General features: G+C 40.0%; 2 protein-coding genes across 3 annotated transcripts in view; one reads left to right on the plus strand and one right to left on the minus strand.

Moving 5' to 3' along the window:
- The window catches only part of LOC131892148 (uncharacterized), a 20,569-nt gene extending 19,992 nt beyond the window's left edge, over positions 1–577 (minus strand). The window contains exon 1 of the mRNA XM_059241924.1: positions 273–577. Coding sequence (XP_059097907.1) covers positions 273–557 — 285 coding nt within the window. The 5' untranslated portion in view covers positions 558–577. The remainder of the gene's footprint in view (positions 1–272) is intronic.
- A 7,542-nt stretch (positions 578–8,119) lies between these two features.
- LOC131892028 (cadherin-99C-like) overlaps positions 8,120–25,750 on the plus strand; it is a 20,143-nt gene continuing 2,512 nt past the window's right edge. The window contains exons 1-20 of one of the 2 annotated variants that reach the window (XM_059241752.1): positions 8,120–8,423; positions 15,754–15,981; positions 17,674–17,942; positions 18,231–18,452; positions 18,515–18,847; positions 19,605–19,940; positions 20,014–20,049; positions 20,288–20,440; positions 20,505–20,957; positions 21,035–21,235; positions 21,415–21,672; positions 21,744–21,915; positions 21,977–22,290; positions 23,431–23,698; positions 23,768–23,919; positions 23,993–24,133; positions 24,195–24,419; positions 24,476–24,744; positions 24,810–25,052; positions 25,344–25,567. In XM_059241752.1, the coding sequence (XP_059097735.1) occupies positions 15,789–15,981; positions 17,674–17,942; positions 18,231–18,452; positions 18,515–18,847; positions 19,605–19,940; positions 20,014–20,049; positions 20,288–20,440; positions 20,505–20,957; positions 21,035–21,235; positions 21,415–21,672; positions 21,744–21,915; positions 21,977–22,290; positions 23,431–23,698; positions 23,768–23,919; positions 23,993–24,133; positions 24,195–24,419; positions 24,476–24,744; positions 24,810–25,052; positions 25,344–25,567 (4,462 nt within the window). In that variant the 5' untranslated portion in view covers positions 8,120–8,423; positions 15,754–15,788. The remainder of the gene's footprint in view (positions 8,424–15,753; positions 15,982–17,673; positions 17,943–18,230; positions 18,453–18,514; positions 18,848–19,604; positions 19,941–20,013; positions 20,050–20,287; positions 20,441–20,504; positions 20,958–21,034; positions 21,236–21,414; positions 21,673–21,743; positions 21,916–21,976; positions 22,291–23,430; positions 23,699–23,767; positions 23,920–23,992; positions 24,134–24,194; positions 24,420–24,475; positions 24,745–24,809; positions 25,053–25,343; positions 25,568–25,750) is intronic. The other variant, XM_059241753.1, reaches the window with a different exon arrangement.

Here is a 25,750-nt window from a genome sequence, read left to right on the forward strand (position 1 = left end):
CGACGATGAGCTGAGCGTCCCTGGGGCAAATCTTGAACCTTCAACGTTGTTCCAAACGACTTATTCACAAATGAAACGCATTTTTGCAAAACGTTGCGCGCCTGAGGAATAGTTGTATGACTTACTAAGTTACTCCTCAGGCGACCTTGAACAAATTCTTTTCTTAAGCAAGTAAGTTTGCCACAAAAATGTTTCAAAACTCGAATTCACACTCTCAAAGTCAATATGTATCTGGCTGGATGAATGAAGAAATGAGAACACTGAACGCTTACCCGTCCGCCCGCAATAAGTCTGATGTACGGCTGTCCAGGGATCCGATCGTCGTAGTACGCGCCATGAAGGAGCACGGTTTGATTAGTGGTGTTCAAGCTTTGATATTGAGTGTTTCTCAATCGAATGTCGTATATTCTTGGGAACTTTCCGCAAACGCTTTGACCCCTCCAAAATTTGGACGTATCTCGGTCCAAAAGCAATCGAATGGGCAAGTTGCGATAGAGTTTGATCTCTTTCTCCATGTAGATGTCGTGCAAGGACTTGTTGGCCAATGGCTTCATCATTGCTTGACGTGTTGAGCTTGCGGTGCCTTTTACGAAAAAAAGTCCTTTAAATGCACTCAATTTGAACCCATTTGGATGTTTGACTTACCAAGCACAAAAGAAAAATAAATTTGGAGGAAGGGCAAAGGTGTAAAACAACAAGGAAGATGAGACAAAATGCGCATTTAAAACGAAGAAGAAGCAACAAAGCAGAATCCACTCTTCAAAGCATTAACAAATTGGAAAATTACAACTTAAAAGCCACATTTTGTTGAAATCCGTAAACAAAATTGACTTGATTTTATATCAAATGTGGCAAAAAGATTGCTACCAAAATTGATTTGCTTTTTCATGATATCGTACATTATATATGTATATATTACATGATATGTAGCATTAAAAAGTAATGGAACTTTATTTTTCAAACAGATATGTTAAATAGGGTGTAGGACACGTGAAATAGGTCACTAATAATCACCATCACCAGATTTGGGTCCTTTAAATAGCGGCTGCCTGATTGATTAGTTATAAGTAGGAGTCGTAAGAATAGTTGATGATTTTGGTCAAAACAGTTGCTTTTAAGTTATGAAAACCATCAAAAATAAGTCCCGAAACGTAATAAGTTATAAAAAGTTGAAAAAAAATTGATTTGCTTGGTTATTCATGTAATATGGGGTTTAAGTTGCTTGATTATTGTTTTTCACGATCTTCTTGCTCAGAAATAAAATATTGCCTTTGCTTCAGCGTAAGATTGAAATTTACTGTGGGCACATAGCATCGAGGTGAAAATCACATTTTGATGCATCTTGAATTCATGGTCGAGGACAAAGCAGATGAGTTGTCTCTAAATTCGATACCATTATTGTTTGAGAATCTAAGGCAATTTTCTATTTTGCTTTGAATTTTCGCGGGCTTTTCTAACCACTACCAGGGAATGCAATCCCCAGTACCATTCAACGGCAAGTTTATATTGCGTCCATGTTCATTTTGATGTGAAGTAGTTCATCCCTCTTTTGCTCTGTTGTCTTGTATCTCAGGACAAGATTGCATAGCCTTTTAGTTTTTTCTTCTTTTTCTTGGTCCTTTGAATTTTCAGCTCATTGATAGTTCCTCCTGCATCCATGATCGAATGTATTTTTGGAAAAGTCAGCAAAGAGGCTAGACAATGTTTGAACTTTGGCTTAAGTGGAAGGATCCTTCCATAGTCAATAAGCTGTTTATCATAGAGGCTTTAGTTGCTTGGTCAATGAAACCAGGGTGCTGCTTGAACAACAGGCTCACCCAGTAGTTGAGAAATCGACTGATTTGATCAATGTAGAGGTTGAAGAGGTATCTCCACCTATAAACTGAACAGGCTAACATTAGTTGAAGAAACAGTCTGTCCTGTTTACTGAAGCAGCCTTGTCCTGAAGAAGAAAAAGGTTGTCATTGACCACCCTAAATGGTGTCAAAACTTCTCAAGTTCGGCCTGAGAAGTACAATAGAAGAAGGGATGTTCAAAGGTAGATTGTCCTTTTTTTCACCGTACATGTGCCGTCAGTCCATGAGACTTTAGACGTGCTTTAATGTATGGTGTACTCTGTCCACGTAGAGGGACCCAAAGAAAGGCGAAAAATAGTAAAGCTCAGTTTCGTAGTTTTATAGCTGACCCTATTCTTAAACCTAATCCCACCCCCAAGGCCTTCCTTAACCATTTAACTTCCTCCGTTCCTCTCCTCTTACCCCCAACCCTCTCTCCTAATTCCCTCCTCTTCCTTCAAATACCCAATCCACCCCTATTCCTATAAACACTTTCCTCCCATATATTTCTTGCCCCCCCCCTATTCCCAAAATACGTACCTATTCAAATGTAGCTGCCCAACCCATTCCTCAAACCCAACCATCCCATTAGCTTATGCTTTGCCTCAGTAGAACGTAGCTTTGTTGATAAGAGGGATTTTTTACGGTTGGAGAGGATGGTCCAAGATCTTTGTAAACTTGGTCCGTCAAAAGGGAGACCCGTAAAGGGGCTATATTTGATGTTGCAATGTCTGATTTCAAAAAAGATAGCAGTTAAGATCTCAGAAGAAGTAACCGTTCAGAGAGAGATTTCATTCATCTCTATAACCGAAACCTGAGGCCGGTTCTTTGATCACGTCTAACTCATTTGATACATGAATTAATGCATGAACTAGTACACGACCACACTTTTGCGCTTCTAAATCAAGTCTAAATTTGGTCGCGACTAATTCATGCACTAATTCGCTGGCTAAACTAGGCGGCAAGAATTGACCCCCTAATTCGCCGCTAAACTGAAAATGATAGAGCCATGGCAAATTCTCTTGTCTTTTACTTTTCAATTTTCACTGAAATATTTCAATTATATCGAAAGAAAAAATACCAAATGGCATATTTTTATTTATTGATGTTGCAGATACATACAGTTTTTGAAGATTCTGCTTTTTCTTATATTTTGATGGTTTTGATCCTTAGGTTTGATCTCAAATATTGTCTTTGCTCTAAATGTAAAATGACACTTAAAACACATTTAATGGCACATCAGACTAAAAGTGCCGAAAAGCAAAATCATTAGGTACATTAGATGCACCTTCAGTAGAAATTTTATGGACATATGTAAACCAGCTCCTTACCAATAGCAAGTTGATAGTTCTTGTTTTTGTCATATTTGCCACTAAATTCGCTGAAACCACTTGCTACAAATGAGTTAATTTATAAAAATGTTAATAAAATAAAATATATAAAAAAGGGAGATTGGTGTAGCGCAGTTGCTTAACGCGCGGTCGAGTTATACTCGGGTTCATGGGTTCTGGTGAGATTGCATGCTCATGCTCACACCTATCAATCTAGTCAATGTGTATATAAACCAGATCTTGTCAAATTAATAAAATAGTCATCTCAATACGCTACCAATGAGAACATGACAAGTTCGATCCCGGTCTCTCCACACCCCACCCACCCAATATACTCTAGTGGATCATCGCTTCGAACGGCGCTCCAGAACCAGAGTGCAGAACAAGACATTAATGAATATAAATGTAACAATCCAATGAGAATATATTCTCGCAATAAAAAAAATACATATCTATCTTATATACTCGGATGAATTATTTTTGTTACATTGCGATGCTGTAATAACTCGAAAAAAATTGGGTGATTTAAAACATTTTTTTATGACAATTGTGCTGCTCATTGCATTTTCATGAAAATCAATGGCACTTAGGCAACGCTAATGATCAAATATCTACCAATCTTTCAGTCACACTTCAAGTTGAAAAAACCTTACCGCTTAATAGAATACCGCAATTCTTTTAGCAAACAATAATGTAAAAGTTTTAGAAGGAATTTCAATTTTTCCAAAATATGTTTTTTCTAATGTAATTTAAATGACATGATATATCATACTGAAAAATATAACATATTCTAAAGGAAAAATATGGCTCGTATGAGAATGTGAGGTCGCAGAGGTTAGTAATGTGTGATTATATGATTGTACTAGGTACCATCATTGCCTAGTTTTGACAAAAACTGGAACATTCAACTTGCAATAGCTAAATATCCAGTTTATATGCATCCATGAAATTTCTCATGAACGTGCAACTAATGTATCTAATGGCTTTTCTTTTCTGCACTTGTAGTCTAATGTGCCATTAAGTGCGTTTAAGAGTCATTTTTACACATTTTTGATCAACAACTGACTATTTTTCAAAACAGAAAAATTAATATCCTTGATTTACTGATATCAAAAACCATCTGTCTTGAGAGCATGGTTGAAAGTTACCTAACATCATTCTAAACACCGTGCTTGGGATCTGACTTATTGAAGTCATTCAAGACAAGCATTTGGAGGGAATTTTAGAGCCATGCTGGCTTTCAACTAGAAATCTAGGCATATCTCTCACAGAACCGTTAGAGGCCACCAGGCCGAGCATCATCACTGATGCTGGGTGCTTTGTATATATGCGGGCCTTGTCTTCAACAGGGTCACCAGGGAAAACGACGACACGGTCATTCTGCCTGTTGAAGACAGGATCAATTGTGAACGTCTTCTCATCACTGAAAATGACAATTCGGCCCCCATTGGACTTCAGACTGTTGAGAAGTTGGGTGACCTCTTCAGCCTTGCATCACGCTGTATTTGGGAGAGAAGAGGCCTCTTTATCATCCTAAGACTTTTCCAGCCCATGTTCTTGACTTGCTTGAGATGGTGGATCTGTGGACGCCGAGATCGTTGGCAATGGCGCTGAATGAGGTTTGGGGTTTGTGGGCAGCATTCTTGATGTCAATTGGTTTGTTTTTCGTGTTCGACCACTCCTTGGTCTATCTTTGAGACTTTCACCACGTTTCATGCGGTCTGCGATGTTGAAGACAGTCCTCAAGCTCACGTTAAGCCTCTAGGCAATCACAGCTTTTGACAAATCCGCGTCAAGAAGTGCCGCAACCGCAACTCTTGTGGCTTCTATCTCTGCTATTATCTCTCTCTTTATGGAAACTTGCTCTGATCCAAGATGCAACGCATCAAGTTCGAGAGAAAAGGAGCAAGAACCAGTGAGCATCTCATCAGAAACTGAGATGTCACACCATCAGGACCAGGAGAACTTGAAAGCCTCAAGTCCTTGATGGCCGCTAAAGCATCTTGACCTGTAATTATGACATCTTCAAATTGCTCAATTTGACCAACATCATCGATCTCAACGGGCTCATCCTTAGAGCAATGAGCTGCTGCTCCTAAATTCTGTGGAGCTGAAAACACACTACAGAACTGATCTCCAAGCACGTTAGCCATTACCTCTATATTGTCTAGGCTTTCCCCATCGACCCCAAAGGGGCCAACAGGGTGTTTCATTTTCCTTTTGCACAAGAGAAAAATATTTTTTGTGTTTGATCTGGCCTTATTCTCAATATGGGCCTTCATCTCCCTTGAATTAAATCCAACTTTCTTTGAAGGCTAGCCACGTAAATTCAATTTTCTGCTGAGCCTTTTGGTAATTTGCTACTCTTTTTGAACAAAACTTTCCAACAGTTTGGAATTTTTGTTCCTTTCCCACCTTTCCGAACACATTTAGAGATTTATTCTATATTGAAGCAAACTTCCTCAAAAACTGAAACAAATTTAGCAATGGGTGCATCCTTCGACGATAGCTGTTTCAGTGTTGAAATCAGCTCTAGTTCTTCTAACGCTTCTATTAGAGCTATTTCTTTTGAAAAAAATATTTTTCAAAATTGGCAAAACAGTTTTTTTCGCATTTTCGAAAATCTTTCTGCACCTAAAAACCGAAAAACCGAAAAGTTGATGTGGCACATTTCAAATTTTCCGCCTTTTTTAACTGCCTCAAGGACTCCCTAGAGTGCATAATGAGTAAATGTCATGCTAAACATTATGAACTTCAGTGCCCAATCATGGTATGCTCAGAGAGAACCCAGCATATATGCGATTTCAGTTCAAGGATCTATGATAGTTGAGTGATTAAAGGAACAGGGCTCGAGTCTTGCCTTTGGAAGTCAAGCCTGCTTGGGACAAAAAAGTGGTGCAGTGGTTTACTTAGATGTGAGAGTTCGCCAGTTTGATTCTCTTCCCCAACCTTTCTTGTGGAGACTTTTAGACGCTAACGACGCCCACAGATGGAGAACTTAACTGATAAGAACATGGCACTGCCCATTGGAAATAGTATAAGGACGTTAATGATGGCTGGCTTCGCTGGCCGGGTAATACTCAACCCGCCGACCCCCAGTAGGCAATAACATTTTCAATTACTCTGATCCATTTTTCGTTTCGTTTTCGTTTCTCGGTTTTTCGGTTATGTATTTTTCCGAAAAAAGTTACTTTCTATAACTTGGGGCCAGCTTTCGCCTTTGAACTTGAAAGGCCGGCTTTTGAATAATGGTTGGCCCTCTCCCAAGAACGTGATGATCTGACTTGCTATTGCCGGGATAGATGATGATCTGATAGACTACTACTGTAAGTGTCACATGGGCATACTGGACCAGATCAGGCTCAGTAGAAAAGGTCTAGAGATGCGGATATTCATATATACTTAATATTCATTACACGCCTGTCATCCAGCTCTGTACAACTACACTGGAAGTCAATACTACGATTTGATTCCATCGCGAGCTCCTGGCCTATTCTGTGTCAACGAAAGCGCCTCGAGTGGTTTCCTGAAACTTGTTCGCTCTCTCCGAGTCTTCAAAGAACGAACCGTCGACAGCACTTTTCTAATGCCATGTAAAAAGGAGAAGTAACGCGATGTAAAAGCACAAGAAACATCTATTACTTCTTAAAATATCACACGGAACAAAGGGTGGAGACTGGGAACGTGCTAGACTAGTATTGAGGTTGCGAGGATAGTCGGCGAATAATTCCAAAGAGTAATATCAAACATCTCTTCAGTTAGTTGAATACTGCAGATCTGCTAACTAACCATATTTGACTCGGCCTTATTCCCACTATACCAATGTTCAAACAATTTTTTTTACATTACTACTTAAGCAATCAAGTGAATGAGAATGCAATGCCTGCTCGGGGATCCCTGAGACCGGCATTTAAGCCAGACAGCAAAATACCAGTCAGTGAATGAGCGCTTGCTTCCCAAGGCTTGTCCGTACTCAGAATCACGCACAGAAGCGCTCACCGATACTCGTACACTTGTGTGTGCTGTTCCTCCCTTCGTGTTTCGTTTTCCAAAAGCTTCCCGTCGAGATTTTGCCGGCAAATTCTGGACAAGACAAATCAATCCGATTTGTCAAATTGTCAAACGCTAAATAGTGTCGAAATGCTGATCTCCGGAATCGGGTTTTGAACCCATGAAACATCTGGCTCCTTGGTTATATATTGTCAAATATTAATAATGATAACACAACTATTTAACAATGGCATCATTTAACATTGAACCAAGTTTTAGTTGTTGTCGCTTTTGTGTACGTAACCCTTTTAAATCGAGTAAAGAAGCTCTAAGAAGAGATCCTTCTAGCAAAAAATGTGTCACACCGATCTGAAATACATAACTGACGTGAAAGAGAGACAAGATTTTGCTGTGTAGATAAAAACTGCAAAATTGAATGCTTTTATAAGTGACAAGCTAGAGTACGTTCAAGTATAATGAATTGTATGAGCCACATGAATAAGAAATTTTTAGGATCCAACTAAAAACTCTCTAGGAATTCATCCCAAACAGCGACATTAAGACTCTGCTGCCGCGTTTTTTTAAGTATGAATGTCAGCACATACATATTTGCAATGTTGAATTTGATAGTTTTTGGAAAATACTTGTTTGATCATGATTGTGACGAGCATGTCTGCAGGCCTAGTGGTGTTGCATGAGGCTGCCGTCGAGGGAGCTCAATCATCCTAGGCTGTGCACATAGCATATAGGTAGGTAGGTCTATCCACATCATACCTATTTTGCGGACGTCGAGTAAAGCGTGCTCTGAACTCTGAGCTACACCATAGGTCGGGACCGAGCTTCTCGCCTTGTCGAACCCCACCGTGTCCCACATCCACACATCTAAAAGGTGAATTGAGCCAGCTCTCTTCTTGTTCTTCCTCATTCAACGTGGTGGTGGTAGTGGTCGTGGTGTGTGTACCTGGGGCTCCACAGTTCAACTCATGAGCTCACATACCTCATATGAATGTGTGAGTGTGTACCACTAAAACCACTATAACCAAAACCAACCCAGGAGTAGAGTCGTATGCTTCTCTGGGAGTGAGGGAGGTGGAGAGAGTGAGAGAAACCAGCTTTTACGAAGTGAAACACAAAACCCGGAAATCAGATTGGTGCGGAGATACACATATATTTCCATTGTTGTGAATTGTGATGTGTTGTGTGTGGTGATCTGAACGAAGACTTTAAAAAGTTTCCATCAACGAAACTTCGCATCGGCCTCTTTCCGGTAATTTTCCACTAACGACTTATTTCATTCGAAGTTCAAGGATGCACAAGGGGCTTTAGGAGTGAGGAAGTGCTCTCATTGAGTTTTAAGTGAGGGATTTATCCCAACTCTAATAGCTGATTTCGACTTGAATTTTGTTGTGTCATCATTTTAGGATAAACCAAGAAAATGACCATCTACATGAACTCGCCGCATTATGACCAGTCATTTAATAGAAGGCTTCTAAAATGAGGCTCAGATGACCCATTATTATCAACAGATTGCCCACCATCAGAAAAAGGATGTCTATCTCTAGGAAAACGTGGATGATAAATATGTCAATCTCAAACATCTACTCACAATATCTTGTGTACTTCTTAAAATATTCCAGCTACTTTTTCAAACCCTGAATTCGGGAGGAAAGAAGAATGTTCTTTGAAATGGGGCGTGCATTTTTCAACATTTTAGCTCATCCTGACTCTAGGAGTGGAAATTGTACTAAAGTTTTAGACTCCAGCTATGATTCGTATATATTTAAAGTAAAGCCGTACTCCCATTAGTTAAGAATGTTCAATGGAATGGGCCTAAAGCCTCCAGCATTTGTACCGTTTGACATACTCTTTTGTAAAAAGGGCCACAATCATAAAATCTCCAAAAGAGCATTGTTCAAACGTGACACTGGCCAACCTTTATAAATGACCTCTCTTTACGTGCAAGACTCCTTGGCAAAAAATGGCATGATCACTATTTGCATCATCTTACGGTTACTTTATATTTGAGTGGCTTGACAAAATTAACAGGAATTTCGAAGGGTGCTGTTGGCTTGCTCTTGATTTGATCAAGACTTGACAAATGAGAATTGGATGTGGCCTGTGCGAAACTTTACGGCAAGTGACTTTTCTCACGACAACGAGATTTTCCTTCAACCATGAAAATGAACGACACTTGATGCCAGATAAAGACAAAGACGAGCTCCAAAGACACTCTTCACTTTGAGGAAACGAGATCTGCACTTCTGACACATAGATTTGCCCTTCAAAAGAGATCAACCAAGTACCATCGTGGACCGTTCATAATTTGGGAACCTCTTCAAATGAGACAAACTCCTTGGTCAACTATATTCAAAGGGTTGCAGCGATTCTCACTTGCTTAGTCATTCTGTGTTTCCTTTGTTGGGTACCAGATATGGCGTCCTCGAGAATTGATCAGATGGAAGAATTGATTGGTAAAATGATGCTCAATTAGAACACACATGAACTTTGGATTCATCTTGAAAAAACATCGGTGGGCATGATAATGTTGCAAAATTATCATCAAAATAATCGTCATGTGTAGCGTCCTTTAAGTCAGGCTTGGATATATTTTTTGATAAAAAATCCTGACCAACTATTCAAGGGCAAGGCAGATCCATCAACTCTTGGATAGATCAAATATGATAATAATACAGATAATAAAGTACAAATGATACCTTTTTTTCGTTTTGAATTGCTGGGGATCCCATTCCTAACAACGGTAAGGGAGACGGAAGAAAAAAAGATTGCTTTGATTATCCAAGTCAACTTTTGGATTTACTTCAAATGAACATTTTTCGGTTTTATTTATTTTACTGTTTGATCACCAGCATTAAAAAATATTTATTTTTGTGTCGCAATGTTCAGGGTTGTGTTTGTTAGAACTTAATTCATTTTTAAGAGAGGGGTAGGAATAATTTTGCCATTGACATCTAGTTGCTTAACTTCTCCCAAAATTGAAGGTGCTCTAGATACGATTGGGAAGTGAACATTTATCTTGGAAAATCATGCCTCAACAAGTATTCTTAAAGAAATGTTTAATCATCACAAAACATATGAGGTTGAAAGGAGTGAATTATTTATTCAATTGCATATTTGGCGAATATTTCAATCATATGTACAAAAATTGCATTGGTCGAGATAACTTGACAATATTTTTCGAGTGTAACCTCATAGTTTTCAAATATGGCAAGGTGCATTGATATCTAACTTTGCGATGAAAGATTTTCCTTTACGTTTTCAGACGGTTGGATATTCAAATAGAGAGCATTAATGAACTCCAAACATTCCAGCACTTTTCTTTGGTTAATTGAACAGACGCCATAAGGCGGGATTGAGCAATTTTTGAATCACTTTTGGGGGAAGAGAGATCGAGGAAACAAGATTGATCAATGACGTTCTGATTTGGTTCGTGAGCGACTTTGGAATTCAGAGGGGAAAAGATCACGTCAAAACGAGAAAAAGTCCCATTGATCTTTAGAAAAAAACAGTCATTTCCGGTTCATTGTGCGACATTGGCAATTCTTCTTATTCAAATGAAGACACACGCATAATGTACACTTTTTATTTATTTTTCAACCTCTCATCGAGCGGAGCAACACGTCCAAAATTGAGCCCATTCAGAAAATAAACCTTAAGCCAAGTTTGTCATGTGTTCAACGTCATCGACAATGAGCTTTGGACTCTATTAGAAAAATATCAACCATGACTGAAAAAATGATTAAGGGGCTTTACATCAGGTCCTGTCAAAAGTTAGAACTAGTAGTCTTTGAGCAGGAAATTGACTCTCAATGAAGACTTTAGGATGAAATTTATTAGGTTGCTATTGACGATTTTGAAAACCAGCAAGAAAAATAGAGGTTTTTTTTAAGACGCCGATGTTGATGCTAAAATGCCAACTTTTTTTGGCAACACTGACATTTCGACAATTGTCTCTGATGCTGCTCACAACTAGACCCCGAGCATTGCAAACTCACATTTTCAAACCCAATCGCAACGATTCGAAACGTGGAAAAACAAACAATCTAATATACTGCAGGGTGCTCAGAAACCGATGGGACTCGGGAAATATTGCGGTTTGCTTGCGGGAAAATTTGATTGATAAATCTGAAATCTGGTATCTTTATACCTCANGGGAAATATTGAGGTTTGCTTGCTGGAAAATTTGATTGATAAAGCTTAAATCTGGTATCTTTATACCTCAGAAGACAAATATCAATACAAAAGTATTCAAACTTTTTAAAATGTCAACAGCAGCATCAAATCGTGCTCACAGTTAGTGGCAATGTCGACGAAAGAACGCTTCTGAATTTGAAAACGATTTATACAGTAACCAATGTTCTATTTTGAGTGTCAGACATTTCTATATTTTTCATATTTCATAAACAAAGTTGCGCTTCAGAAAAAATACCAACAAGGGTTCGTTCCATATAAAATAAAATAACTAGAGTTTAGTGGTAAAATTTTAACAAGTGGTAATCAGGGTCGAAACAATTAATAGTCTAATTGATTATTAACAATTGTGCTAGTTGCGCAGTATCTTTGCATTTTAAGAAAAAGGCCTTCATTGATAAAGTTGAAGAATGTTTGCTCAAAATCAACTACATTTATCAAACTGTCTTCTTTCAAATTGTGACTTGAGACAAGTGATCGTTTTTTCTAACCGGAATATCAGCTATTTAGCTTGAAGAACTTCTGGTAGTGTTGCCAATTCAAACGAAAAATGGTACAGAAATGAAGACCCAAGATCAGGAACGAGTTTTAAAGTAGCCCTGGTTCCGACACCAAGAAAGGCAAGGTCACACTTTGCTATTCATTTGAGCGAATTTGATTCTGCTGTTTGTACCCTCTTTCGCTCGTGATGGGAGCCCTAACCGAAGTCCTTGAAACTAAAAGGCTGACATTCCTGTCCTTTTTTTTGGTTTGTTTTTTCACGGACTTTTCTAACCGCTACAGGGAATGTAATCCCCAGAACTATTAAAATAAAAAGTTATAATTCTCTATTTATTAACTTTCAATCTTTACATGATATTTGGTCCACCAACAAATTTGAATTGGCAGACCGAGCTAGTCCTTCGAAACAAATAATTACTTGATACCTTCATATAATAGCATTATGGCTCCAAAAAGGGACTGCATGGACTTTTTGGGTAAAATCGAAATCGTCTTGAAACTTCTTGCTCTTGCCTTGTCACATTGAAATCTACATTTAGAAAACCTTAATTGTTTACGGGCTTTCAACCAATGCTTTGAAATGAGTACCCAGCAAGACACGTCATGTTTAGTACAATATTTGGTCTCATAAAGAGTTTGAATTGGCCGTTTTAAGACATCCCTGAACGTAAGGTTGGTCAGGAATGGATTGCAGAAATCGATCAAGATTACGTTTAAAACTTAACGAAGATTCATCTCAATTGTTGAATCGTCAGAGAGCTTCGGCCAAAAGATGATAGAGGACAGGGACTACGTCCTCTAATTTCATTACTCCAGTACTTATGTTTTAAAATAGAAACTTTCATTTTTATTCGTTAAAACAACCGTAAGCAATCGATTGTATAGCCAACCCTAGACTTCTTGCCGGAACCTGACCGATTTTGACTGGATTCTGCCCTTTCTGAGCCACCTAAAAACATGACTGGCTTTTTGCTAATCTAAACTGGACTCTCAGGTTTGCCAATTCTGTTCAACTTGTAGAATCTCAAGTCCAGCCTGTCTCCTTCAATGACCCAGAAAACATTGCTCCTCTTCCAAATCCAGTCTTTTGTTTAGTACTGGAATTTACGATTAAAATGCAAAGAAAGATGCACTTCCAGGAAATTTTCAGTCAATTCTCCTCTTTCATTTGGGAGGATTTGAGTTCAAATTTTCAATTGGCGCTTGTGTTTGGCACCTTCCTCGCTTTGAAATGCTTGGATTTGATGGATGGACGGTCTTTGAGCCTGTTTGGGTGTGAATGTGAACTTTTACATTCCTCCTTTCCGTTCAGCATTGAATTTTGGGCAGTGCTATTTCACCTCATTTGGTTTGTTACCTGGACATACTTGTTGGTAGAGGGTCCCTCAAAATGTTGTGGGTAACCAGCCTACACAAAAAATGTGGAGAATTTGCATTTGGAATGTGTTTTTACAGTTTTATAGGTACGTCTTGGCAAATACTTTCTTGATTTCGCAACCAAGTCGCATTGTTAGTCATCATCAGAGGGCAAAAAATAACGTGATTGTGGTAAGTTTTGGGGGCATGTCCATGGAAGGTATGAACATGTAGAAGGTTTAAACTTCACATGACACTATTTTGACCACGGTAAATATTTTCTAGCAATGGGAATTAAAGAAATTGAGTTGCAATGCCCACCAGCAAACAAGCCAAATCATTCAAATAAAGTCCAATAAAAGTAATCATTAACTAAATCTTTTCTTCTATACGATTCCTTTTAAAACTGTTTTTGACACATAAAGCGGAAATTAGTTTTGCCCTTACAAAAGCAATTGAGAGTTACTCTAAATTAAGAATTCATATCTACCCCCAGATTTTTCATAGGCTTTTCAAATGTAAGAGACAGCTCGAATAACAATATCTTTACTTAATGAGCTTTTAAATTGTCTTTGTCAACCAGAGTTTAAGCCCAATTTCATTCGTGAACTTCAACTCAATCTATCAATTCGTTGACTTTGCAAGACCCACTTCAGCAACGTCTTTATGATGGGAAAAAACGATCTAAAGCCTCTTGGCCAAACGAAGAAGAGTTTTGAAATCGTGGCCAATTTCATTAGTCCTCGTCTCTCAGAGGATTTTTGGTGCCTTGAGCTAGGAAAGTTCTCAAAGTCAGTGTGAAATCTTCAAGTGCCTTTAAACTCGAAGTCATTTAACACCCGGTCTGAATGAAATAAGTAGATGATGGCCCGACGTTCCTCCTCAGTAAGTGAGGGATAAACTCATCAGGAAGAAAATAGGTATCATTCAAATCCTCTGGCACATTGAGGAGAAATGAGAAGAAACATACCCCACCATATTGTTTGAGAAGCTTTTGTTTTGATCCCCAACGAACAAAACGTGGCGGCTCCTGTACTTTTCTGTGCTTTGAAGCGGAATAGAGGACAAGCCCTCTAAAGCGGAGGTGTTCTCCAAGGGTGACAAATTGCACCCACGTCCTTACGTTTCTTTTGCGAACTTCAATGTTACAAGTGCAACTTCATGTATTGTGCGATTGATTATTCTTCTTGTGTGGGAAATCCGATACCGAAGCTTTTATTCGTAGATTTGAAGAAAAAAAAACAGTGACTTGATAACCACTGAAAACTCGGTAGAAATGTTATCTGGAGTAATTCAACTTACGGAGGATGATTTAAAATTGACTGATTTCATTTTAAGAAACTGCATTCCTGAGTCAAGCACTCATTTCAGAAATATGAACTCTTAATTCAAGGCTTGAGGCTTTTTGTACTTTAACAAAATCAATTTGAACACTCATACATAATGCATCTTGAGTGTCTTTTAGAGCTTTGAAGTACTTTCCATTGAACGCGTCATTTTTCATCTTTGATACAAGTTAACCATTTCAATGCCATCTTGTAATTTGTGATTGGCCAAACTAACTAAACTTGTTCATTCATTGTTGAGGAATCTTTCTGGTTAAGCGGTGCTCTTTTGTCGCTGCCATTGAAATCTACTCGCATTTTTGGCAAGGAAGCACGAAGTCTTCATGGGAATCTTTGCCTCGGTCTCCTTATCCGAAAATTGAGCACTTTCACTTTCCTATCCCACAACCACCCTTTGAACGAAGACTGAAAAATCCTATATCAATTAACCACCTCAAAAAGTCCTGCCACATTTTGCAGATCCTATCAACACGTTGAGGCACCTTTTGGGGTTTGGGTTTTATCTTAGAATCATCGTGGCCAATTAACAATTAAAGCCAGAACTCTAGGTGCTTTAGATAATATGGTGAACAAATGAACTGGATTAGGGCGTTCTTGAGAAAGCTTTTTTTCAAACATTTGAAGATCCATACCGATATTCAACTTTGACAAAAATGTGGCCAATCTCAGAGCACTTAATGCATTTCAAGAAAGTCAATGGAAATCGTGCGATAAAGCGAGTTCAAGGAGATCCTGCTTCTTTTTCCTCGTTTCTCATCTGATCACAAAGTAAACTGTCTGACCCTGAGATCGACAGGATGCTTTCAGAGCTTGTACTTGAATTTGCCCTTTTAAAGTTGGCGATTGAATGGGATTAGTCGACGTTGTTGTTGTTGTTGTTGTCATTATCATTGTCAGGAAGTGATTGAAAAAAGAGCATTCGTCATCTGGGTCTGATCATTCTCTAATGTGCCGATGATGCCTCTGCCTAAGGCGTCACACATTCTCATGTCTGGATATGTCTTTTTTATCAATAACATGGTATCCAGTCCAAAAATACGCCCTTTATGAGATGCATGACCTTGTGCCTCAACCATCCATTGTTAAATCACCATCAGGCCATGACATTTGGCATTCTGAGCGAGAAGTATCGCTCCCGAACTCGCTGAATAGTGCCCTCTACTCCTCCCTCTCTTATCATTCCAGACTGACATGCTGTAACCGCCTTAAAAGTGTTCAAAATGGCGAATATATGGGGCCTGAGGATGGTGCTTCATGGGGTGATGATGCTCGCTTTGGCATCGCTGAACCATGGACAAGAGGCAGATCCATGCACAGTGCAAACAGGAGACAGTCAAGTGATTCTGAATCTGGTCGAGTCCCAAGGCGATCAAGTGGACCAACTTACCAGCCCTGTGGAACTCCCTATCACTGGTAAATGGAGATTTTTCGACACATGGTTTATTCAGGATTTTTATCTTTTTTTTGTAAAATCTTGATGTCATTTTTTACGTTAGTGTCAAAATTATGTATTGTAGTTAGTGAAAAAAGGATGCCAGTTTTGGGTGAAATATTTTTTATAGTTCAGAAAAATACGAAACAAGTTGAGCAAATGCAAAAAACAAGATTGAAAATGTCAAGAGTTATATAAACACAAGAAATATTGCTTCTTTTCCTACCTTTACTGCGTATTTTTGTGGTTGCAAAATGCTAGGCACACAACTAATCGATCTACTGGGTTTATTATTGAGTTTCTGCATTTCAATAACACAAACGTAGATATTTTTGTAATGTTTGACATTAAGACACCTTTTTTGATCTATACGGATGTGATGTTATTAAATTGGTTCTCGTATGTAGCCTACTGCTCCTACCAAAAGCGCTTTTGCTCGCTAAATGGTTTTGATTTTTGGTTGGATCAAGCCTATAATGGCAAGTAAGGCTTGCTCAACTGCAAGTCTCTTTTCACTGACTTCTCCATACCGAATAAAGGGAGTTGAATTTTATATAATTGCAAAAAAAAACAAAAAAAAACAGTGTGGGGGTTTTAATGCTTATGTTAACTACAAAAAAAGCCTTCATAAGGAAAAAAGCTATGAGGGAAACGGCTGAGGGCCCAAACGACCAAATGGCTAAAAGTGCTGAAAAAGAGCCGAAAAAGTTGGCATAGGGCAAAAAGTCAAAAAAGTTTTTCTTCAAGGTTTAACTTTTCTTTTTGAGGTCTAGTATTCAGAGATTCAAATAGTCATCTTTAAGGTATAACATGCTTTTTGGATAGTTCACCCTTTTTGACACAAATGAGGAGGAAGAGGAGAGTAAAAACGCCATGTTAGACTATCTTTCCGCTCATTTTTATTACGATCTCCATCGACGAGGGATCATTGTAGGTAAGAGTAAAATAACGTTTTCATAAAAATAATTCTATCAGGTTCGCAACATGAAATCTTTAGGGAATTCGAACGTTTCGGCGTCTCCCTAGTTTTTTTCGTTTAAGGGATGAGTTCATCTTGCATGTTTTTGCATTTTTCAAGCAAGGAATGTAACTACATAAACATAGTGTGTGCAAGTGATCACATAGATGATTTAGAAAGTTACATTCTTCAATCTTTGCTTAATTCTAAACACATTTTCCGGTGCATGTAATTGCGGCACTGAGGAAATTTTGGCCATCTTGAAAGCAATTGAAGTACTAATTCAGATGACTATGTCTATTAGATGTTTAACACTGAAAAATGAGATATTATTCCGCTCTCTATAATAATATGTCGCTTCAATGATGATCTGGTATATTTTGGCCTAGGCGACTTAGATCAAATATACGTTTCAAACAATGAAATACGAGTAGCTTGACTGGCCGCACGGATGTACCTAAGATGATAGAAATTTCTAAAATACCATTCATGTTCTTTCCGTTTACAATTCCGAATTTGGAACACCAACCCCAAAACCATACTACTTAATCAGTTCAAGATATATCCATATGAAAAAAGCCGTAGTTAAACACTCGAACTAATAAGCATCTCAAAAGAAAAAAAAGAAGCGTTCTGCTAACTCTTCATTCACTATATATGAGATACAAAACCGAGTATCATAATCACTATCACTCGATTAAATTTCAAATTGCAGGTGTGCCAGGAACGGATATTGAGCTGGAGATCCTTCCTCCCGATCGACGCGAGGACCGACAGTTCTTCAAATTGAGCGGGAAACAAGTGCAACTCCTCGAGCCTCTGGATCGAGATCAATCGGATTTATCCTCGCTAATGTTTCAACTCACGTGCATCGATCTGCAAACCCGTCGCAGGAAAACCATTCCGGTCGTGGTTACCATTTCCGACATCAACGACAATCCGCCAGTATTCCAAGGCAATCCTTACGTCATCACGATCCCGGAGGTAAGACCAATTGGCAAATATCCGCTATTTAGAGCTAGAGCTCTTTGTTGCGATGTCGAAATGCATGATTCTCATTGAGGCCATGAGCTTGCAAAAGATATCTCCTAATGAGGGTTAATGAGGTTAATTGAGCCCTTTTTCGACGGCAGTTCATCTCAAGGGCGTCTATCAAATTTCCAATGGGATTCCCTCATGCCCACCAAAACAGAAAAAGGGGGGGGAGTTCTTTGCAATATCAATGATCATTTTGAAAAAGGTTCGTAAGACTATGTGCCTTGATGTTTCCAGAGCACTCCAATCAATTCAATCGTGTTTGCTGGTCTCAAAGCCACGGATCCTGATTCAAATGTCAATGGTCAAGTGGAATTCCACGTGGTTCCTGGAGATGGAACCCCTCAAGACGGCTTCGGCATTTTCGAGATTGACTTGCCCCATCAAGGATTGGTCAAATTGGCTAAAAAGCTCGACTACGAAGATGTCAAAACCTATTACCTCAACATTCAAGCATCAGTAAGCATTGAATTTAAGTCAATCTTAGAAACTAAACCCTTGGCTAACGTAATCCCTTTAAGGACCGAGCGGTGGACCCTGAAGGACGCTTTACCGCCAATACCGTTTTGACGATCAATATTCTGGACAGTGACGACCTCAACCCCAAGTTCTCAGAATCCACCTACACGGCTCGAGTTACAAGTGGGATTGTGGGCGGGCCCTTGCACGTTTCTCCGGAAAAGATCAGGGCGGAAGATCAAGATACGCTGAGAACGGCTGTGAAGTACAGCTTCGCCGATGGAAGCCCGGCCTCGTTCCATGATGTGTTCACCATTGATGAAGACACAGGGGTGGTGAAGCAAATTCAATCGGCCGATAAATCTACTGTGAAACTATTTGATATTGTTGTCAAGGTAAGACGGTGTCATAACGTCATCACAATTTCAATTTGTAGTGTTCAAATTTTTAGTCTGTGAATTAAGAACTCTTTTGGTCAGATCAGTACTTGTAGTAATAAGGTCAAATAATGATAAAAAACCGATCTCGAAAAACAGTTCAGCTGTGGAAAAAATAGTTATGACCATTACTTTTATTTCCACCTTCCGGTAGTTCAACACTTAATTTTCCATTTTTGTCCTTTTCTTATTTCGACCCCCCTCCCCCCCCGCAATTTTGGGCCTTTTTCATAAAACTTTCTTTCTTTTGGAACCATGCTTTTTCATTGTATTATCGCCAGATTAGGAGTTTTCGACAATTAGATTGGCCGTAACTCTTTTGCTTGATCAAGGAGAGAAAAAGGAAAAAAGGGAAATTCTGGGAATTTGTTCTCTTAATTCAAATTGAAACGAAACTTATAGCATTTCAAGGAACAAATGTTTGTTATGCATAGTTTCTTGATAGAGAAGATCAGAAAATATGCTTTATATCTATTACATATCAATGTTCCCCAAAACATCCAGTTGTTGGGCCTTTTCCCTGAAAAGATGAAGCTCATTTTAGCTCAGCCACTTTCCATTTGTTTCCTATATGAAAATGGTCAAAAACAATGAATGCAAAATGACTGCTCTAAGCCCCACAAAACCAATTTTAAAAAAAGATAAAGAGTTTGAGTGTGGTAATGAAAATCACTTGAAATATTTTCCATTTTAATGTCCAAGTCTCATCTTGTAGGCTGAAGAGCAATCCGACGACAAAAAGTTTGCCACGGCCAGACTTTTGGTTCAGGTTCATGCCGAGGATGTCAACCCTCCAGTTTTAGTGGCCACATCAAGGGTTGGATTCGTGCCGGAAAACTCCAAGATCGGAACACGAGTCACCGATCAACGAGGCCAGGAAATCAAATTTGTGGTCACGGATGCCGATCACATTGGAGCAGATGACCCTGCTGCCAAATATGACTTTGAAATGACCACCAACTTCTTCACCGTCGACGAGGAAGGTTACTTGGTGGTCAATGACGAGAACTTGGATCGAGACCCGCCCAATGAAGACAAGCTCAACTTCCAAGTGAGTCCAATGACTTGGACGTTCCTACTTTGTATTTGTTCCACTAATATACATCAATTATGATGATATGCAGGTGTCTCTGAACCATCGAAGGAGAGAGTTGTCATCAGTGAGTCCGTGTGTGCAAATCTAATAACCGCACCACCTGTTTGTCATGAAGCTGTTTTTCATCTTTGTCATTTTCTGACAAAAACGGGCATTGTCTGCATTTTATAGAACTCACTTTAAGTCAAAAACTGGTGCTCAAAGTAGGGTCCATAGCACTTGAAGTGTGTTTGGTACCGACGCTAACAATTGAAGTCTGCTTATCCTCACATTCTTTTTCTTGCATTGTTTCATTGATTCAGATCTATGCTCGAGAGGCTGATGGTGCCAGGAACACTTCGGCTCCCTTGAGCATGACCATTAACATCCAGGATGTGAATGACAACGCTCCATCTTTGGCCTCTATTCGGGACGTTGTATTGGCGGCTGGGACCTCTCGGAGGGTCATTGCCAAGGTAAACTAATCATCTCTGCTCCACCCCAGGTCTTCATATCTATGCGATTGTCCATCATTTGCAGCTCAATGCCACGGACAATGATTTGGACAAGGACCTTCGCTTCAGACTACTGAAGGTTACCAACAATGGGAAGAACAAGTTTGCCGTCAATTCTCGCACTGGAGACGTTGAGGTCATGGCACCCGTGAAGACTGGCGAGCGTTTCAGCTTGAGTGTGGCCGTCGTCGACAAGGGCGGTCTTAGTAGCGAAGGTGTCTTGGAAGTCCGAGTCAACTCTGGACCCAATTTGAGAGGACCCGCCTTTGATCAGTTCCTCTATGAGGCCAAGGTCAGCGAAGGAGCGCCCAAATTTGCTTCAGTGGTGACGGCGCAAGCCAAGGACCCTGAAGGAGACCCTGTTCGCTATTCGATCATTGAAGGCAACGATGCGGGTCATTTTCAAATCGAGGAGAGCACTGGAATCATTCGCGCCATGCACCCCTTAGATCGGGAGACCCTCCGACGATATTCATTGGTACGTACATATCCAGCATGAACTGCATTGCAAGTTCCAAGTTCTCGGTTTAACGCGTTTTACACTCGCCCGACCAGGTTGTCAGAGCCGAAGATCCTGGTGGCAAGTTTGGCACAGCCACTGTCAACATTGTTGTGACGGATATCAACGATCAGAATCCTTTTTTCGTGGACCTTCCTTACTCGTTTCGAGTCAAGGAGGGAGAAACAGGAGCCTCTGTAGGGCGGGTTCGTGCTGAAGATCATGATATTGGAGACAATGCACTCATCTACTACTCTGTAAGTATTTTTGTTCATCTTATATGAGGGGCAAGAGTGGGTGTGCCTACAATCTTTAAGAGGTGCAATAAAGATAGAGATAGGAATGTTCAACCTAATGACAAAATATGCAAATTATGTGATTAAGAAAGTGCGTCCTAATTCATAGTGGTATTCAATGCAAGCATTCAATTTGTCAGGTTCCCGATGATTCGTTATTCTCCATTGACGCCATCAGCGGAGAAATCCGGACCAATGCCGACTTAGACTTTGAGCGTCATTCCGTCCATTACTTGGTAGTGAGTGCCAATGACGGGGGAAAGCAATCAAGGATCGCCACTGCCACGGTCACGGTCTTGGTTCAAGATACGGCCGATGAAGTGCCCCGTTTCCCCACTCAAGTTTATGAAGCTTCGGTCCCGGAAAATGTCAAGGACTACCTCGTCACAACTGTCATGGTTTGTTCATCAATCACTCCAAACTTGCTACAATCCCAATGCTCACCCCCATAATAAACAATCACTTACAGGCTGAAGATCTCGACTCGGAACCCAGTGTGACTTACCGTTTGGTCCAAGGAGACTTGGACAAGTTCAAGATTCATCCCAAATCAGGTGTGATCCGGACAACCCGAGGGCTTGACTTTGAGCGTCAGAGCACTTTTACCCTGATCGTCGGGACAGAGGAGTCCAGATTGAGTGGTACGGTCTTGTCAAGGTAGGATTGGGGAACAGATGCATTTTCAAAGATCTGTCCCTTCAGGGTTGGACAATTTACCTGGAGTTACGGCCGAGGTGCAAATCAAAGTGGAGGATCGAAACGATATTCCTCCCATGTTCACCCGAAGCCCTCGAGGAAACCTGATCGATGTTCGGAATGACGCTCGCATTGGAACCATCATTGGGACCGTGGCAGCCACGGATGCGGATGGTACCACCCCTGGGAACGAGGTCCGATACGAGATCACGGCTGATGGAAGCTCGGAAAAGGCGGTCTTGTACTTCGGTATTGATAATGAACGCGGAGACATCCGAGTCCGAGATGATTTGACGCAGGAACTCTTTGACGAATACAGGGTGAGTGAAGGTCACGTGTGGAAGTCTTTAGCCGGTACACCTTGAGTGTTGTAACATATTTCGGTGAGTAAATGTTTTGCCGCAACTAATGTTAATTAATGTTCTGGGGGTGGAATTATGTTCAATTTCTGAGGACTAAACATTGAGTGTTTCTTTTCAAAGATTAATTGGGTGTGACTTTGTTTCAAAACAAATGACTATTTCTTCCTTAGTGGTGCGACTACAAAAAACAAAAAGCAGTGTTAGAGCACTTGGTTAAAGCTGCCAAAACAGGGAAGTAATTCGAACTTCCAATTCATTCTTTTCTTTAGTTATCCCTTCCTCATGTGCAACTTGTGTTTAGCTGTTCGGAGCCAAGAATCAGAAGAGTCAATTGCAGAATTCTTAAAAACATATTCCGATATATCCTCGGAATTTAAGTTCAAATTGATTTTGTTATGATAATTGTGCAAGACGTTTTGGTAAAGGCATACTTTTTGTCAAAAGAAAAATTAAAGACTATTATAGGAATGAGATAAAAGATATTTGTTTTTTTGTATCACGTTCGACATTTTGGAAAATTTCATTCTGCTCTTGGTTATTTATTATCAACTTCTAGCTCCAAAAAATAATGAAGATTGATAAAATATTTACTTTGTAGTGTCGCTTTGCCCTAAAAACCCACAAATCACAGGAATATGAATGGTCAGGGATGCTATGGTAGGGAATTGACATACATTTCAGAAGGGAGTCAACGAAGTGTTTTTCTTCTTCTTCAAATGAGACGGATCCCTGGTCGTTGAGGTTTGGTATTTTCATTTTCAGCTCCATCAAATGGCTGAATTAAAAGTTACATCCTGTCAAAGCAGGGTGCCTTGTTCTGTACTCTTCTTTAAGTGGGTGAAACTTTTGATCCAATTGATTGATCAAGCTTAAGATCAAGTTATGTTGTTGCATCTATCTACATTTGAAGGAAAAGACTATATGTTGACTCGCTTCCCAAATGTGGATTCTAGACGTTGGTATTACCATCCCATTGGCCTGCTTTGTGGAATGACATACCTCATAGCCTTAAAAGACAGTGCTCTGAATGCAACGGAAAAGAAGAAAGACAACTTTTGATGTTCGTTGATGACGTTAACATTTTTTTTGGTTTTTCAGCTTCAAATTCGAGCGTATGATTTGGGTGAGCCATCCTTGGATTCAACCATTATGGTACGAGTTCGTGTCAAACAAGTGATCACTCTTTCACCGGAAGAAGGGGTTGGGTTCATTGAAACGAGCCAGTTTGTGGAGGTTCCAGAGAACCTCGCCGAAGAAGCATTGATCAAGACACTGGCCCTTAGTCCAAGATCCGACAAGGCCAAAGGCTTGAAGATCCTCTGTGATGTGGTCAGTGTTAGGAACCATCAAGACCAAGAGATCCCTGGTGAGTCCATGATGCTCTCCAATGTTCAGTCCCAGAGCAGTTATGTAATCTAACGCCTTTTGAACACAGGAATGTTCTATGGACGTCTGAACGAAGAGGGTCACTGTGACTTGATCCATGGAAAAGGAAACTTGGATCGAGAAAGTGATCCCAATTTCAAGGTAGAAATCAAGCTCAACACTCTGTCAGCTTATGCAAATCCAAAGAAAATGACGGCCAAGGTGGGTTTGCAATCATACGACCTTGATCAAGGATGAACAGAGATCACTTCCTTTTATTTTCTGTATTATCCAGGTGAATGTGGTCTTATTGGATGAGAATGACAATGCCCCTCAATTCATCTACAACGAAGACATTAGTCGTGTGGTCAAAGATCAGTACATTGTGGCAATCCATGACACCCTTCCCATAAACGACCTGGTCTTCAAGGTCAAGGTGAGTTTTGACCTCAAACATCATTTTGGAAGACATTTCACGTTTAGAAGCATTTCCTCAGGCCTTCGACAAAGACTCGGGTGAGAACAGTCGTCTGGAGTACGAACTCAGAGGAGATAACATTGCTCAAGACTACTTTGCCATCAATAGTGAGACTGGCGAAGTCACCAACATTGACACGTTCATTGGCGTTTCTCAAGAGGATTTGCCGTTTGAATTGATTATTCTGGTTCGAGACAACCCCAATGACCATTCTCTGAGCAAGACCCAACAGACCATCCTAGTGGTGAGTAACAAGCAAGTATCCTAAGATCGACAAGCTTATGGAAAGGATCCTTCCAGGTCAATTTGTTGCGTCCTGGAGATGGGATCGTTCTGACCATTGCCGACACTCCTCCAAATGTGATGTCCCAAAAGAAAGGGGAGCTCATGGAGTTGTTGCAACAAAACACCAACCTTTTAGTCACCATTGATAAGATGATGCCAGCCATGGGCAAATATGGAAACGGCTCTTGTTGCAAGCCTCTCCCAAGAAGCACAGACGTGTATTTCCACGTGGTCGATCCAAATACCAATGAGATTCTACCGTTTGACCACGAAAAGGTTCAGAGGTACGCATGAGCACCCTCATGAACAAGGACCAACCAGGACCCTTCAAATATTCCTTTGCTTGCAGATCCATATCTTCGAAACAAGCGGCTTCCAACCTCAAATATGCCATTGCTGGACATCTTGGAGTGCAAGCTGCTGATGTCCATGAACCCTATGTTAGTACTTATGAAAGTGCCAGCAACGCTTCGCCTATTCGCACGGCAGGGTCCACTTATGAAGGGTTTCCAACGCTGCTGATCATATTTGGATGCCTGGTCTTTGCCTTGGCCTTTGTGGCCATTTGCTATCTATGCTTTATCAAACGCAAGTAAGGGTTAAGATACGCTATTTGAATTCTTGTTCATTGCACATCACTCGCCAATCCGTGACCTTGAAGGTTATTTATTAACATCTATTAGGAATGTATTCCCAGCATAAATTAAGAAAATGTCTACCTACGAGTGTCCTTTAAGCAAAAGCTGGTATGATTTCTGATCAATCAGAGTTGGCAAGTCTGGCTGACCCTTCAATTCAGACTTTGAATTGAAACTTGTTCAAGTCTAATTCAAAAGCTCCCAAGAGATCAAGTCCTGAAGCTAATTATTTCTTTTTGTTCTAGAATGATTACCAACGAAGAAAAACAAACCAAAATGATTGTCATTCCGAGATATGAACCCGTGTTTGTGGAGCCCAGTCACAAACAGTATGAGACTCAAGTACTTCAAATGTCTGTGCCCATCGACGACAATGACCAGATCCGAAGTGGACCTCAAGTTGGGAGTGATTCCTCCTTCAACCTGGACAGCATCAGCTACATCACTAAGGACAGATTCAGCAGCATGGGTAAGGAGAGCCAGAGATTGGCTTAAAACAAGCTACAATCTCATTTTGCAACTGCAAACTATCACATGGCCTGAAATTTCATTGTGATTAAATCTAATAACTAAATGCACCGTCCTGATTTGAAGCGAGCACAGGTTTCCTTTCAACGGACATTTTTCCGCACTTATTATTATTATTATTATT

Source organism: Tigriopus californicus, chromosome 12, assembly GCF_007210705.1.
Source record: "Tigriopus californicus strain San Diego chromosome 12, Tcal_SD_v2.1, whole genome shotgun sequence".
Lineage (NCBI taxonomy): Eukaryota > Metazoa > Arthropoda > Copepoda > Harpacticoida > Harpacticidae > Tigriopus > Tigriopus californicus.